This window comes from Lonchura striata, chromosome 3, assembly GCF_046129695.1.
Source record: "Lonchura striata isolate bLonStr1 chromosome 3, bLonStr1.mat, whole genome shotgun sequence".
Taxonomy (NCBI): Eukaryota; Metazoa; Chordata; class Aves; order Passeriformes; family Estrildidae; genus Lonchura; species Lonchura striata.
In genome coordinates this window covers 44,530,703-44,547,896 of record NC_134605.1, presented here as the reverse complement: position 1 = coordinate 44,547,896, position 17,194 = coordinate 44,530,703, and the positions used below count along the sequence as shown (strand labels likewise).

Sequence of the window (17,194 nt, the reverse complement as noted above, 5' to 3'; positions counted from 1 at the left end):
TCAGCCTGCCCCAAGATTCAGAGTATTAAAGATGCACTGGCCATTGGCAGTCTTGGTGTGGTGAGCGCACTAAAACACAGCGTGTCTCAGACTGATGGGCACAGAGACCACGGGCTGGCTCAGGGCACAGCTCCTGTAGGTCTGGTCACAAGGCAGGGATGAGGGCATGCAGCACTCAGCATTTGCTAAAACTGGCCCTGTTTTCCACTCAAAAATCTAGGAGCTTCCTTTGAGCCTCTCTTGTAGCGTGGCATGCATAGGCTGCGCTACTGGAAATCTATTTTTGTTGTGTCCTCTTGACTTTATTCATATAATATTTATTAAGCTTTATGAATGTCACCTGTAAAGCACTTCTTTTCTTAGTGGGCCATTCTGAATTGTTATTTAATGATGAGTGGTTGATCTGTGCCTTTTAGCGTATATTTGAAGAGATTCCTTGGAAGGTGAACGAATCTCTCTTAAACAGTCATTACAGATAATTGGCTGTCTCTCTTTGTGAAACCAAGCAATTTCTTGCTCATTTTGTAAAAACATTAGTCATAAACCACAAATTCTTACCTCAAGTTCTTCAACCTCATCTACTAAGCATTATATCCTGCGAACATGACCTTGCAAATGGATCCTCTCTTGGCCTGGGTTCACAAATAACTGAAGGGTATGCTGGGAGTTGGTATTTACACAGTACCATGAAGTATTCTTACCAGACTTAAGCCTCAACTTGTAGAAAGTTGTGTCTGTCCCATTAGGGATCATTGGTAGTACATACGTCCTAAATAGCTCCTCCACTATTGTGCAATAGATTCTTTGTATCTGAATCAGAATAGTCATAAAAAAGTATTTGCCTGAAAATATATTCATGTGTACATCTTGATGGTATGAAGTCCCACTGAGCCAAAAGAAGCATCAGAATTGCATCCCACTTGCTTGTCACAACACAGAAATGATTCAACATATTAATTTCAACATCAAGATAAATGTGGTGACTTGTTCTAAAGATTAAATAAGCGTGGTCGGGGTGATTTATATATGAATTCGAAAAAAATATTGATTTGCTCCCAAAGTAAAGACTGTTCTTAAAAATTACCTTCAGCAGGTTTTTAGCAAGTCCTGAGTATTGGAAACCTTTTTTTTAATTTTGTATGTTGCTTGGGTTTTTTGTTGTTGTTCCTGTGTGAGAATGTAGTAAATTTCTGTTTAAATAAAACCCCTGAAACTTTAAGAGAGATTAAACTCACTGTGAGACTGCAGCTTTGTAATGACAATATATAAGCATGTTCCATGACTATAATGGTAAAGACTTTGGTAATTCACTTATAACTGCAAGTGTTCATTGCTATGATTTGCCATTTACTGTAAGGAAGTATTTGTATATAAAAAAGTTGTTAGTATGTCATGTCTGTGAAAGAACTTTACATACTATAGTTGAACTGTAATTAATTTTAATGACTAAGAACTGTGGTGCTCATCACAGATCATCAAACAGATCACAGACAGCTGCAAATTAACAATTATGTACTTTAGAAAAAGAATTCAAAGAGGTTGTGTCATAGTTTAACCTCAGCTGGCAACTAAGTATCATATAGCAAATCGCTCACTCCTTGAATGTCAGCCGGGACAGGATGCCTCTCTAACTATGTTTTTGTTCATTTGTTTTGACTAGTCCTGACTAATTATTTAAAATTCCTCAGTGGTTAAGGTATTTGGGAAAATGTTGTGAGGCATTAGGAAATGGACATCAAACGACAGTGTTCTACTATTGAGTCATAACTGACATATAGAGTAAGATAACAGAATTTTTCTAAAGGTTTCGTGTTTGCAGATAACTAATGTTTCATTTTGTGTCTGTATTTGTATTAATTCATAGTTTAGGAAAGGCTGAAGCTGCATTAACATGGGATGGCAGTATTTTTAAAAGCTTTATAATGTTTGTCAATGGTGAGATTTTGCTGATTTTTATAATAAATAATATCTATAGCTAATAAAAAAGAATAAATCTTGTGAAACGGTTTGAAACTTGAAGAAACACTTAAACCTTTTCTGTGAACAGTACTCAATACATATATTGTATTTAGAAGTTTTAGCAGCATTTTCTCAAAGCAAACTGTTATCATTGTGTCCTCATTATTTCTTTCTGTAGGCTTTTCCAGCAAATGCAGTGACAGTTTTTGTGTACTGCAGCTCGGTGACAGTTTTCTTCACGGTAATAAAGGTGATCAGCTACCGTTTACATCTTATGTTTGATAAAGGCAAAGTAATTCAACAAAAGCTCTCAAGAAAAGATGGAAGGCAATGTAAAGATACAGAGGTTCAAAAAGGAGAAGCGGTTCAGTCCTCAAATTGTAGGTAAGGTTTTCCTTGCATTGCTGGCACATTATGTAAAATGGGTGAGTTTGCACCATGGTCCTGCTCAGCAGAAATGTCTGTTGAAAGCAAGAATATTCCTTACAGCTGTATAAAGAATGACACTTTCAAAAACTTGCTTAGTGCTTTTCAGCTGGGTAGCTGAAATGTTCTTGTGGTGAAGCAGGCAGAGCTGCACCTGATTCAGAGGCTGGGCAGCAGCTGGGCATCGTGAAGGTGGTAGAGGAGAATATGTATTGGAGGTGCTAACAGATCCTGAAGAAAATGTGGTAGAAGTTTTCTGGGGAAGCCTTAAATGCTTGCTTCTCTCTACTGTGCTTACCTGCTGGGAAGAGGGTAGGAAGGAGCAGGCACCTGTTGGTAAAGAAAATGCTTTAATATGATGGCTTTGGAAGCCAAAGCAACCTCATGTTGCCTTTTTGTGCTTTTAGTAACTTCCCTCTCAGATCACAGGTGTAGGTTGCTTTTCCCCCTTATGTTTTATTGTGACTGGTTATGATGCTTCTGTGATCCTGTTCATGAGGAAAGCTAGTACTGCTTTTATTTCTCAGGGACATTTGGTAGGTTGTTGTAGTTTCTCTACCGAGGAGCCAAGTACTATTAGTCTTTGCTGCATATAATCAATCAGGCTGCTTCTAGGCTGTGATGGTATTAAAGGTAAGAACAATAGTGAGATGGAGACTAGTACTGATGTTTGGCAGATTTTTGTATTGGTAGAATGTTCCTGCTGGTTTTTCAAGCTTGAGTCATACAAAGAAATGAAGCTGTCAAGTGGCTTTCAGTGATACCAAGTGTTATGACAGATGTAAAAAATGCTGAAATCAGGTATCTAAAAGTGACAGAAGCATAGAAGTGTCCAAAGCATGCTTAAAATGGAGTAGCTTTGTTAAAACTACCAGTCAAGCTTCAACAGAGAGCTCTGTATAAAAGACCTTTGGGTATTTTTGATGCATTTGCAGTTGCTATTGTTAGCTCTGTGCCAGCTAAGTAGTATCAAGATAGTTTTTATTCCTCTGTGCTACTGTTCTTTTGTGTCTTTACACATGCACATCTGTGCTACACTCCTGGTAGTGATGTTGCTGAGACAGTCAAGGTTTGCCTGCATCAAGACTCTTCTGAGAAATGCCTCTGTGTGTCACTAACCATACAACATTTTTATTTTAGATGGGGTTATGCCTTTCAGACTGTTTTGGTGAGAAGTGAAGGTAGAATAACTTAAAAGTTGCATGTTAAATCACCTGACCGTTCCTCCCAGGTTGATTTGTGTATGCACAACAATCCATTAATTAGTATTTGGTCAGAAAATAAAGATCTTAATATTATTTTGACTAGATGGATGACAGATTTTTTTAAAAAGGCCTTGATAGTCATCAGCTTGGTTGAACAAGTTTTTGAAGGCAGTTAACTAAAAAAAAAAGTTATGGAAAGATGATAGAGGCCCCCAGATAAATAATTTTATAGCTTATATACAGCTTTAGAATTTTACAATAAATTTTTGGTGAAATAAACAACCCCATGAACAAATAGAAAAGCCAAACCCCGTGCTTTTCAACATTTCACTGTGGTGTTTTTGTTTTGTTGTTTTTTTTTTTTTTTTAATTTTTTTTTGTTAAAATGAATTTTTCTTGTACTATACCTGAGAAAGCGAATGTTTATAGGTTATTGATAGTAAACTTTGTCCAAAAATATCTGCTTATATCCATGGAAAACCTAGTAGGACGTATGTGTAAGAGGAGTTAGTGAATAGTTTAATGTATCCACGAAGGAACTGATCAATAAATTGCCTTAAAATATATGAAATTAGGAATGGTGGTATATTTGCTTTGCCTAGACCAGAGCAAAAAGTTTATTTTCTGGTCTAAGATTGTATTTCAAGTTGTTGGTTATGGGAGATTTCCATATAGACAGGCAATTAGATAAGGCTTACATACTCCAGGACTTACGAAGTAAAAATTGTGAAAGGAGTAGCTTTTGATTGTCATATGTCTGAGGAAAAGCCCCGAATCTTTGTGTCCATAATTCTGTTTGTGTGTCAGGCAGGCTCAATGGCATTATATAGGCATAGGGAGGTTGAAGAGATGTCATTGTATTTCTCATAGCTCTACTTCTGAAGACACCATTTTACATTGAGGGGTTTTTATTCTTTTGTTTTTATCAAGTTGTCTTGGTGAGGAAGTGCAGAAAGGTGTTACAATATTTTTACAGCCCTGTGCTTTTATCATTGTGCTGTGCTACTTCTTCCCATTTTGTTCTTATTCGTGAGCTGCTTCCCAAAGCTCCCTGTGATGCCCTGTGGTAAGAAGCATTGCCTTATTTTTTGTGTGCTTCCCCTTCAGCAATAACTCGGGGGATCATGTCGTCAGTGAGACCAGCCAAAATGGCTCTACCCAGACAATTGCTGACAGTTCCAGAGTGCAGGCCCCACACTCGCAGGACTCACCTGGAGCCACGGTTAGTATGTGCACTCCTCCAGCAGCGTCCTCACCTCAGCAGTGCACACTCGCCACTCACGGTTTTGTGTTGTCAGCTGCTCATTGCTTGTAACACAGGCCTGCTCCAAGCAGGAAGGGTCATTCCATGCATCTACTGGGTATGCCACTGCTGCCTGTCAGCCTTGTCCTAAAGGTTTGGCTTTGCAGAGCTGGAGCTGTCATACATTATGCTGCACTTCTTAGGAGGGCTCTCTGTGCTCTGTAGATAGCAAATGGCCTTTGTAAATCTTGCCAAGAGCAACTAGGTTTTTTGGGCTGCCTTGAGAGGAGGGAGAGGCTAATGCAATCAGCATTATTTTGTTGCCTCTGAAGGGATCTGTTCCTGTAGCATTAATAATTTGGTTTTGTGTAACTAGTCTAATGCTTATAAAATGAACTAAAAACATCTCTTCTGTATTTTAACAAAGCATAAAAGCCATTTAAATCTAGGAGATGTCTAGATGAGGTTAAAAGTACATATATTTTCACTCAACACCATTGGCTGTGCTTTATAAAGAAAAGGTATACGAAATGATGAAAGTGATGTATGTAAATGTTATTAAAGAAAAAAATAGGAAACACTCATGATAAGTTGAAGAAATTTTCAAAAAATTAAGAAACAGAATAACACTGTGTAATCTTAAGCTACTCCCCTTGCATACTGTGATAACATCTTTAATTATGTGATACCATGCTATTTTTTTCTACAGGACTCCTGCCTCAGTCAGTGCAGAGGATGGTTAGTGATTTCTGAATAAGTGGCTATTTGATACTTCATTCTGTCTTCATATTCCTCCACACCCACCCTTTATCCCTATTTACTACAAATTATTCAAATCCTGATCTGAATCAGAACTATTTCTTCATTTTCTGGTGTTTTTACCTTTTTGTAGCATCTGTGTGATTCAGAGACATAAATAGTTCTTTTTGTTTGTTGGTTTTTTTTTTTTTTTTTCCTTAATGAGGTAAAGTATTTTTCACCTTGTTTCTGTCCTACTCTCCAGTATTCTGGTATTTGTCCATTCTGCAAACCTATGCCTTTCTGGGATCTCATCCTAGTCTCCCACTTCCAAACATGTAGGTTGGGTCTTGTCAAACCAAGTGTCCTGTTCTTGCTGCCAGGATACCACCATGAAATTTTAGAAAATAGTAATAATTTCCTCTTGATTTTGGTGCCTGTCAGAAAAGAGCCACAGTTGGTTTTTTTCAACATCTTGTTCTTAATTTTTCACTTAGGCTGTTGAATTTGAACCCCTGAAGTATTCCTCTGGGGTGTTGTGCTTAGTTTTGAGCTCCCCAGTTAATTCCCAGGCACATTGACCTGCTGATGAGAATCCAGTAGAGACCAACAAGGTGATTGAGGAATGTGATGTATGAGGACAGGCAGATGGGATGTTTCAGCCTTTGTAAGGCTAAACTCTTTTGTAACCATACAAGTAGAGCTTACTACTGTCTTCAGTTTTCTAATAGTAAGTTACATAGCAAATTGAGCACACTCTTCCCAGAGGTGCCCAGTGGCAGGATAAGAACCAGTTGCAGCCATGGAAAGCTATAGTTAGATCAATTGCATTTAATGTCTTTTGTGTGGGGTTGTTTTGGTTTTTGGTGGTTTGTATTGTTTTGTGTTTTTTTTTTTTTTCCCCTTCCAAGTGAGTGGTCAAATACTGGAAGAAGTTTTCCAGAGAAGTTGTGAAATCTCCTTCTTTGGAGATTTTCAAAGCTCTGTTGGAGATGACCCTGCTCAAACTGTACCTGCTTTGAGTGTGTGTGTGTATGGCAGAGGGGTTTGGACTAAATTACCTTCAAAGCTTTCTTGGAATCTAAATGATTTTATATTAATTTAATGTCTCTGTCCTCTGGTTTTCCATTGAGAAATACTTATCAATGCTAGAGGACAAACTTTTCATTCTAGTGCTTTGGAAACACATAGCTGGAAAAGTGGAACAGATCTATTGTGGAACGTTCTATTCCTTAACAATTAAAAATAATATATCTGGATTAGGCTTTTTTTTTTTAAAGAACATCTTGCTTTTCTTTCCCCTCCCCCAAATCACACACAACTTCAGTGATGCAATTTGGAGCATGACTGTTCTATAACCATCTCCCTCACTCACCCCTTGCATTTTGTGCAAGGTACATGTTCAAATTTCAGTGACTTTAAGCAGCTTACCAATGCTGTAATTAACCTTTGATTAGATAGCTATTGATAGACCTTTTTTTTCACAACAGAATTTAATAAATTACCATGTTAATTTTGTGTGTTTCTTTTCATTTTTTAGGACCTGCCAACACGGGAAACCATTGAAGATCTTAGAGGTATTTGAACAGCTTTAAGTCCGCTAAACTGTTCTTTAATCATTGCTTGGCACAAAAAGTAATGGCACAGAGGACCCCATGGCAGGTTCTGTTGTGCCTCCTATTAGGGTCTGAGTTGAAGAGCCAGAAGTAAATTTCAAGGGTATTCTAACAGACAAAGCTTTCTCAACTGTCGGCCAAGCTTTTTGGATGCAGCCTTTTGAGGGGTGTGCAAATAGCTCTCCCAATTTTGATACAGGGAGATGAAAGAGCCTTGCCCCACATTCTTTGGAAGCTTTGAGCTTTTATAATGCATTAAACTAGGAAGCTAACACTTGGATTGCATCTTAAAACCCTTGAACGTGTGGCTGTAAACTTCTGTTGTGATTGCCAACCTCTGTGTTCTATATTCCAGTACACCTTACTTTGCCTACACTTCCAGTGCTTGAGATGTCTTAATATTTTAAAACTTATTTTGTTTTTGTTAAGGCTGAGCACCATATCCTGTGCAACCATTTAGGAATTGCAGAAAGTGGTATAGCAAACCTGCAGCATTGGCTTATTCTTTCTTTCACCTCTCCCTAAGTCGGGATAGTTCTGTAAAACATTTTGATTTTGAAACTAGCTGTTTCTTCATCTATTTTGACTAAATAGATGTGGTGCTATGATTATCCTGACTTGGAAAGAGTCTATCTTGCTTTTTTAGTATTTCATATGTAGCTACCAGAAAAAAGCCCTTCTTGCTTTAGAAGTGTTTTAATCAGCTGCGTCATCTGTGCTTCCTTTGCTCTGCTCTAGATCGGGTTTTGTTGTTAAAGATTGTACTTTAATAATGTTAAGTGTTCATGTGAGACCTAATGCCCAAATGTTTTTTCTTAGGTGTTGTGGTACTAGAAGATCAGGCTACACCGCCAGTTTCATCTACCTCACCCTGTATCAAAGCAGATCTATTACCTATTTCTACAACCTCTGGTTCAGGTGCCACCACATCAGCAATAGCAACAAAACCAGCTGCTATGGAAGCATTTCCTGGTGATGGAGTAAATGAAAAAGGATTGAATGGACAGCCTTGTGGCCACCATGGATCCCAAGATATTCTTGTGGACAGAGATGTAGTTAAAAACTTCTCCAATATTTCTTCATCACAAGGTGATATTTTAAGGACTGGAGTTTCTTCAGAGCCATGGGACAGTGAAAATTCAGTTATTTCAGACCATTTAAGTAATCCTAAAAGCTACAAAAGAGAGAAATTGCCAGATGGATCACCACAGACAGGATTTACCAATAACTGCTTGCAGTTTAATGCTATTTCAAACAAAGAGCCTGAGCAGATGGAAAGTTCTTGCAATGCTGGTAATAGCCATGAGGACCTTGACTGCTCAGACAGCGAGACTGCTGTTGCACTTGTGGACAATTCTCTTCCTGGAGACCAGCTGTGCGAGCCCATTAAAATTGTCATCACAATGAGTACTACACCAAACACCACCCTTAGTGACCTACCAGGCTCTGTCCATTTACAGGCCCTAGAAAGTGAGAGAACAAGCTCAGCCCTTGACTCTGGTGTAGTTAGAGCAGGCTGGTCAAGTCAGCAAACTAATGAACAGCTGAGAATCCCTGTTATTACGTTTGACCTCTCTGATGACAGTAAAGCTAAGCCTTGCTCAGAAGTTAGTGAAAGTGACAGAACTCCAGAAATGTTGAGGACAGAGTTGTCATCCAACCAATGCTCTGGCTATGAATCGGGTGATGCAGTAAAGGAGCTCAGCAACCCAGCAAATACACCTCTAGAAACTAACACTTGTCCAGATCCAAATCAGGAAAATGCTTTGGAAAATGTCCAGACTGTGGATTTAAGTTCTAAGGAAGACTTGCATAACCTAGACCCACAGTCCTGCAGAACTGCTCATGAAAAGAGGCACATGCGGGTGCTGAGTGTAGACAGTGGGACAGACGTGCTTTTAAGTAAGAATTTAGTGGATGTATCTGACAAAGAAAAGACCTTGCCAACCTCTAAATCAGATCTAGAAGCTAAAGAAGGTCAGATGCCCAATGAATCTAACTTCCTAGAATTTGTCTCCCTCTTGGAATCCATTAATACCTCAAAGATGAAGACATCTAATCAATCCACTGTCAAAACAGAGACAACAAAGGAAAATGGACTTGTTGGAGGTATTATGCATGGATTAAAATTCTTTTGGAATAACGATGTTGTGAAGAGTTTGATTACTTAGAGCAGCTTAGCTGGATATCTGCAGTAAGAAGAATTCCCAGAGAAATACTGGTTTTGCCGATAGGGCCAGGGTAGGGTTGGACTTGGTGGGACAAAGTGGTTCAGTGAAAGTGTGTGATAGTGTCAGCTGCAGTTTTAAAATATTTTTAACTTCTTTAAGAAAACTGTTTCTCTTCCTCTAGGAGACCAGTGATAAGCTTAGTGTCCAGTATGTATTTAGTATTCGGTACTAAAACCGTGTGCCTGGATTGTTGGAGTACCAGAAGTGTGCAAAAATGTGTGTAGCTATAGTATTACACCTGCCTTGCACATCTTACCAGGTGCATGTTGAGGAGTTGTCTGTGTGCCTCTAAGTATGAAAGCTGGAATTGTCAACTTTTAGCTAACATATGTGTGCATGCATACACATATTTCTAAATTTCCTGAATGGTTGTGGGTTGGCTTATAATTTAAAAAAAAAGGTAAAAATTCTCATTAGGGAAGAGTTTTCATTTTCAGTCACTTAAAATGAAAATATTTGCATTTTAAGGATGGAAGTTTGGCTGTTTTCAGTGAAAGCCCCCAGTGTTTTAATGAAAAATAGTATATTCCCATGCAAGTTTCCATTTAATCAAGAGGGCCTTTATTTAAAACAAAATCAGTCAGCTAATTTAAAAATCAATATGCAGTACATTTTATAGGTCATGTGTAGAAACTTCTGGTTTTAATCAGCATTGTCATTGCTGTCACTGAACTCTTGTGACCCTTTTCTGTTGGGAAGGACAGTTGTTTGTAGTGTCTCTAGCAGTCCTCCAGCAAAATTAGTAGGGCCATGTAATGAGGATGTGAGATACAGTGCACTGAAGGCAGATGCAGTCTTGGAGTACTTCCCCAAGTGATCAGCACAGTCGGCTTAGAAGATCTGAGTCAAAGTGAAATAAGGCAATGTGTATCTTCCCCTTCTCCAAAATGTTTGGTTTACCTTAGCTCCTATAATAAGCTGTTTTAAGAAAGCCTAAGAGGATGCAGTCTCAATACTTAGTTTGCATGGAAGGTAAGAAGCTTGATGGTACCCTAGAAGAACAGCTTGTCACTCCTGTTTTGTCTGCTCTGTCCTGTTCCACCAGCTTGCTCCTGCAGAAACCTTCCATTACATGAAAAATGCCCAACTACTTGAAAGGTTTTTAAAACTATTGTGGAATGTGTGCTTTTATCTTGTTAAAAAAATAGTAGATTTATCTTCTCAATGGGTCATTTTCTTTTAGATTCCATTTACCTTTCACTCTGTTTTTCTCCAAGTCTGTCCTATCCAATGTATTACAAACCCATCTCACCTGCGTCCATTTTTGCTTTCACTTTTTCTTGTTCTGTGCCTTTCCTTTCTCAGTTTAGGCACTCCCCTCCTGTGCCACCTCCTTATTTGTCTTCCTCTTCATATTGGTACACTCTCTTCTTTCCATCTGATGAAGGAATTGAGAGAAGGGTAAGTGCAGGAGAAGTGAATTTTGCTTTTCCTAGACCTGCTGCCTCTCTTCTGGTGTATCTTGCCCATCTCTCCCGCCTTCTCAGGTTGTTTATTCTTCACTGCAGTTTCTGTCCTTCTCTATCGAGTTTATCAGCCTGCCCTGCTGGCTCCAGTCTGTGCTCTGGTTGCCCAAGACAAGTGCTGAGCAAGCTCTGCTTCTCACCTGAGCCTGCTGAGCCCTGCTGGATTCCTGGGGTGCAGTCACCTACCTGCGCAGCAGCACACAGCAATGTGAGGGGTGCAACAAGCAGATAGTGATTTTTTTTTTTTTTTTCTGATCATCAGCCATAAAAAGGAGTGTTTACACAATAATTGTACTTCTGAGTGATGTGACTTAGCTTGAAAAGAGAATTTTAGGGGTAAATTTAAATGAAAATTAAAAAAGAGAAAGTGCAGCTAATGTAAAAAGGCCTTTCAGACAAGTACCCTCGGGTAATATGAACAGTCAAGGTTGCTGCATGAAAGAAAGCAGTGAATAATCAGAATAAGTCAGACTCGGATTCCACAGTGAAAATAAAACTGAAACCCCAACCCCAAAACTTACTAGTGTGTATGTAGTTATTGTGCTTTAGATCTAGTGAACAAGATTCTTAATAATAATGAGGAAACAGAAGAATTCTGCTCTTCCCTCAAACCAAGCTCTCATTTAGTGACTTGGACTGAATTTCATAGACTCATAGAATGGTTTTGTTTGAAAGAGACCTTAAACATCATCCAGTTCCAAACCCTTGCCATGGACAGGGACACCTTGGACTAGGCCAGGATGCTCAAAGCCCCATCCAACCTGGTGTTGAACACTTTTACAGATGGGAGATCTACATCTGGTCTGTGCAACCTGTTTTGGTGCCTCACCACCCTCACAGTAAAGACTTTCTTCCTAATATCTATTCTAAATCTTCCTGTTTTCTGAAGTCTGTACTTTTGTGAGATAGGGAAGTTGAGCTTCATACAAGTGTCTCTGTTTGCGTAGTGGACTCAGCAAATGTCATCCAGAAACAAACAAAGAGCTGGAAGGGGGGATGCCCTGCAGGAGTAGGGATAGCAGCTGCGGATTCTGCACCTTGAACTGGTGCTATGGGAAAAAGGAGATTCAGTCTGAATTCCTTGAGCTTGGGAGAGGTTGTTCAAAGGCAGTTATTTTTAAGAGCAAGTAGGCTTTGTTTTCAAGCCTAGTCAGAACGTGCTGTTTGTTGAAATAAATTACTGTCATTACCAGCAGCTTCCCCTTTGCAATACTGAATTTTAGGAATGAGAGAGCCTTTAATTTGTTTACAGCCTTGCAATTGCAAATATGCTTTAATAATATAGTATCTTGGAACAGATCTGAATAAACATTATTCCCACATTAGAGTGGTTGTTAAGAAAAGTGTGTGTGTGGGAATAGAGTCAAGCTATGCACCAGTTGTTTTGAGGGAGGAGGTTGGTTCTGTTTGGTTTTTGTTCTTTTAACCTTGCACACTGTCTAATTGGCAAAACTTAGCAATATATGTCTGGCCCAAATGAGCATGAAATGCACCCCAGAAAGATTTTTATTAGGCAATGTGAAAAACTTGGCAAGTTCCTGGAAAGCTGGATATTCAGAGCTGTGTGAAAGAAAGCTGACATTTTGCATAATTTGTGGAAGGTGGAGAAATGTGCTAATCAGAACAGTCTGGCAAGTGAGTGAATGTCATGGATGGGTCTTTGTTATGGGTGGTCCCTCACAGAACTTGGGTGTTCTGTGGAAACAGAAGAGTTATCATCCCAACCACATAAGCCGTTGCCAGTAGACAGCTTGGTAAAATGCAGCACGGGAAAATTAAAGCCTTTCTTTATACTTCCAAGGGTGCCAGATTTAACCTGTTAAAATACAGAATATAAAAGCTCTAAGAGCTGTTCTATAGCCACTCCACTTCTAGATTGTGAGGAAATGCCGCTGACACTTGCTTAAACTGGCTTTCAGACCAGTGTCCTTTCAATTTTGAATCACACTTACGCCACCCACATGATGAAAGTGTGTTGTAGGGCAACTGCAAAATTTTTTTCAGTTTTCTAGAGGTGTAAGAAAACCTGGGTTTATTGGCTGCTTTGGGCCCCTCTGATATGCCTTGAACCAAGTAAGAACAGTAGTGCATCAGACTTACGCAGGGCAAAGCCTGCTGTAGGTCCCCTTTGGCACAGCTGGCTTGTAATCTAGGACAGGCAGTATTATCACGCAGGGAGCAAAGCCTGCCATGGGAGTGGTGGGGACTGGTTGCAGGACAAACTAAACCAGGGCTGCATGGCCCGAATTTAGATGTTTTGCAGGCTCTTTTTAGAAAAGGTACTCATCATTCTGGGCAATGCACAAACCACAACCTCGAGTGAGTTGTTCTGGATCCCAAGCAATTATCCTTCTACAAAAAAAACTAAAACATACTCCTGTGGGTATTTTTAGACTTTTTTTTTTTTTCCCCTTGCATGTGGGAAATAGGACTATCACATGCTATATAGTCAGGGGGAGGAGGGATCTTGTGCACTGAGTCACTGGTGCAGTTGACAGTCATGGTGGGAAGTGACAGCAGGTGATTCTGCTGGCAGGTGGGTAGCACCTAGAAAATAAAGCCCTGCCTTTTTTGTGCTAGCTCATCTCTTGGAGCAGCTGTGTATCACCCCTGACTCTTGTGCCAGAGAGGGGCCACATGGCGTGTGGTGCACCTCTTTGGATGTGGAGGAACCTGGTGGGCAGAGCTCAGCTCTCTGAATCTGATGCTCAATGTGTAAGGCTTGACAGGCTAAAATTTTAAAATTTCAGTGTTTAAGTCAAAGAGGTAGTAGTATGTATGATGACAAGTCTGATACTTGCAAAAAATATATGATGTTATTTCAGAGGTCTGTATTCTGATGTAATTGGTAGGTATCGTGATTAAACTAATTCCTAGCTCTGCTGCTGACACAGGAGATTGTTTCAAGCAAGTCACTTCCTTTAGCAGATACAATGCCTATTGCTAGTTTTTCCTGTTGCTTCAGGATTAATGTGGCAATCCTCATTAATGTATAATGCCATGTGCTGCTTCAGTGTCCATGCTAAACTCTTGTAACAATGATTGGACAGTGTGGTATTCCCTGGGCACTCCCATTGTTTGGTGGATGACCAGCTTAAATGTCAGTTTTTTATTTTAATGTATTTGTGACATAATAGGCAAATTTGGGTTGAGAAGAAAGTGCATAAGCTAGATGTTTCTGCTAAAGCAGTTGGTGAAGAAAGGATTAGGGATGTTCTTAGGATTTATAATCCACATATATGAATGGCACGGTTCACAGCTTGTAGAACTTTGGTTTCCTGCTGGTACTAACAAAAGCACATTGAAAATTTGAAATAATTTCTTTGTGGCTGAACAGGTAGCAAATACATTTTAAAGTGAAAATTTCTATTTCAGAGCATAATGTTGTTGAAGAAAGTGGATTCTGTAGCAAAGCAATTAATGAACAGAAGAGAGACAAGCTTAATTAGCTTAATTCATCTTGCCCAGGTTTCAAACCAGATGGTGTTCGAAATTATGACAGCAGTGGTGTTTTGCTTTACAGGAGTGAGCTATGAAGATTGGAATAGGGATATGTAAGTAAAAGATGAGGAAGAACGTTTGGAAGACTTCAGTAAGGGACCACAAATAGTAAAAATGTTTTGGAGGAAAGTTGCAGAGTAATAAAATTTAATTCTAATTTCCTAATAATAAGGCAACTTTAAGGTTGAGATACACTGATAGTTGGTTGTTGTGATTACTGTATCACAGAATTAAAGAATGGTTTAGGTTGGAAGGCACCTTAATAATTATCACCTAGCTCCAACATCCCCCCCCCCAACTCCACCCCTCTCCTTGGTCAGGGATGCCTTTCACTAAACCAGATTTCTCAGAGCCCCATCCTACCTGGCCTTGAACACTTCCAGGAATGAGGCATCTTTAACTTTGCAGGGCAAGATGTACCAGTTCCTCACACCCTCACAGTGAAGAATTCCTTTCAAATATCCAATCTAAACCTGCCCTCTTCCAGCTGAAAGACATTCCTCCTTGTTCTATCATTACACACTCTTGTAAAAAGTTCCTCTTCAGATTTCTTGTGGTCTCTCTTCAGGTACTGAAAGGCTGCAATTAGGTCTGCCTGGAGTTTTCTCTAGGCTGAAATCTCAGGCAACTCTCCCATCCTTTCCTTGCAGGAGAGAGGTTCCATCCCTCTGATCGTCTTGGTGGCCCTTCTCTGGACTCACTGTATTAACATGTGTATAATGGCTGTTTCATTTCAACTGTAAAATTGTTTGCAGCCTCCTCCTAGAGTAGAACAAGGGTTTGTCTATAAAGATCTGGGATGCTTCAAATCTGTTCTACAAGTGAAAAAGTTACATGGCAAAAGAAAGTATGGTACTGTAACCACTTTAAGTTGGGAGCTTATTTGTCAGCACTGGGATGGTACACTTGTAAGTAATGTTGATATGCTATTAAGAGTTGTTAGTGCAGAAAAAATGTTTACTGAAAGTATCTTATGTATGGGACCTGTAAGAATTGTTCCTTTTCATAAGTATTTTACCACGGTAACTTAAGCTTGTATCTTGTGACTTAAGTTCTATCAAAATATGAAAACAGTGTACAGACCAAAACTTGTCTGTTTATGCAGGACTCTTCTGAATCACCCTGCCCCAAGACTGATTTAGCCATGAGTTCTGATAGTTACACCTGACATGTCTGAGTCATGTGGCATATAATTTCCAGATAAATTATGTGGTTATTGCAGAGCTTAGGTCTGATCTTGATACTACTGTGAGCCCAGCCATGCTTGAGCTGGAGACGTGTGGAGCAGTGGATAAGGGTAAATGACACAGGGGAAAGTGCAAATGCACTGCCGTGTTGTCCTCTTTAGTCTGCTCTTGCACTTGGGAAAGGTTTTTCCTGGTGTTTGAGCTTTGCCAGCACAATTTCCGTGCAGGGAGCGTTTGGTGACGTAGAGCCGATTGCGTACTCTGTCAGGGCACTCCTAGTCTAGACACCTCTATCTTCATTTAAATACTGAGGGTGTAAGTCACCTGGAAGAAGATGAGTAATAATCTTGAAAACCAGTCACAAAGCCATCATGGCCCACTTTTCCAGTGCTGGAAGTATTCATCACCATGGTATTGCCTGAGTGGCAAAGCCTGTAAGAAGCAGTATGTTTAGGTTTTTGTTATTATGACACTTTACCACAGCAGGAAAAAGAAGTCTGCAAGGCTTGTGGTTTGGAATGGAAAAGTGAGAAGCATATTCTGAAACCACTAGATAATCAGATTTAAAGAAATCTTTTTAATTGTTCCAGCCCTAAAGCTGGTTTGGGGCACTATGGGACCAATTAGGTTATTTAAACCACAGTTTCTGATCTCTATCAATTATTCTTACAGCTTGAACAGGCCAAGCCTTTAGGAAGGTCATTTTGATTAGGTATCTGTGGCTCCATCACCACCCACAGGTATGGTTACATCATTAAGGGGGTGCTTCAGTAATGACACAGTTTCTGCTTAAACTGGAGTTTAAGTCTTTAACTAGGAGAGAAAAAAATTGCTGTCTCTTCCCTTAAATGCCTTCCCCCCCACCCCAAGACAGAATAAAATAGACCTGGAAGACCTATTGAATTTTTCCATGCACAACAAAGTATTTCCCTACACCAAACTCGTTTCATTGTATTTATAGCACAGGCTCTAGGGTGAGGAGGCTTTGTCCTGTGAGTTGAAACTGCTGTAGAGATGTAGGTAGATTTGAAGGTAGATTTGTTTATAGAAATATCGTGTTGGTAGATCAGCTGATGCAGAGGAAAACAGATGATCTGAAATATCTGCATATGGAAAAACTTGTTTAATTTTTCAGTTTTATCAGCTGACCTTTTAAAAGGTAAAACATCTTTTTGGAAGCCTTCATTCTGTTTTATCCTTAGACCAACTACGATAAGACACCACTGCTTCATGACTGGTGATTCTTACAGGTTAGGATGGTAATTATATTGATGAGATATGGAATTTTCAGTGGGGGAAAATTTCTGTGTTTTTTTCCTTGATCTGAGGTGTTTAAACAGCAGGTATTGCAAGAAGTCTGAGTATGTTTCAATACACTTTGCTTGGTGCAAAAAGCTATAGGATTTACTGAGGCATATCCAACAAGCACCCCTTTTTTCCATTTAAAGCATTTAATTGCACAACTGCACAGGGTGCTGATGAAATCTTTGTCTTAGTTGCACTTTAAAACCCTAACAGGTAATTGTTTTGGTTTATAAACAAAGCGCAGTTGAAAAATGTTTCACTATTCACCATTAATATGTTGTACACACACACACATATATGAAAAAATTACTGCGTGG

At 39.4% G+C, this 17,194-nt stretch overlaps 1 protein-coding gene across 3 annotated transcripts in view; it reads left to right on the top strand.

Annotated features, from left to right (window-relative positions):
* The window catches only part of PCNX2 (pecanex 2), a 149,571-nt gene that overhangs the window by 4,042 nt on the left and 128,335 nt on the right, over positions 1-17,194 (top strand). For 2 of the 3 annotated variants that reach the window (XM_077782114.1, XM_077782113.1), the window contains exons 2-5: positions 2,138-2,343; positions 4,698-4,812; positions 7,112-7,148; positions 8,007-9,296. In XM_077782114.1, coding sequence (XP_077638240.1) covers positions 2,138-2,343; positions 4,698-4,812; positions 7,112-7,148; positions 8,007-9,296 — 1,648 coding nt within the window. Of the gene's footprint in view, positions 1-2,137; positions 2,344-4,697; positions 4,813-5,542; positions 5,572-7,111; positions 7,149-8,006; positions 9,297-17,194 lie in introns of those variants that run through there. The other variant, XM_077782115.1, reaches the window with a different exon arrangement.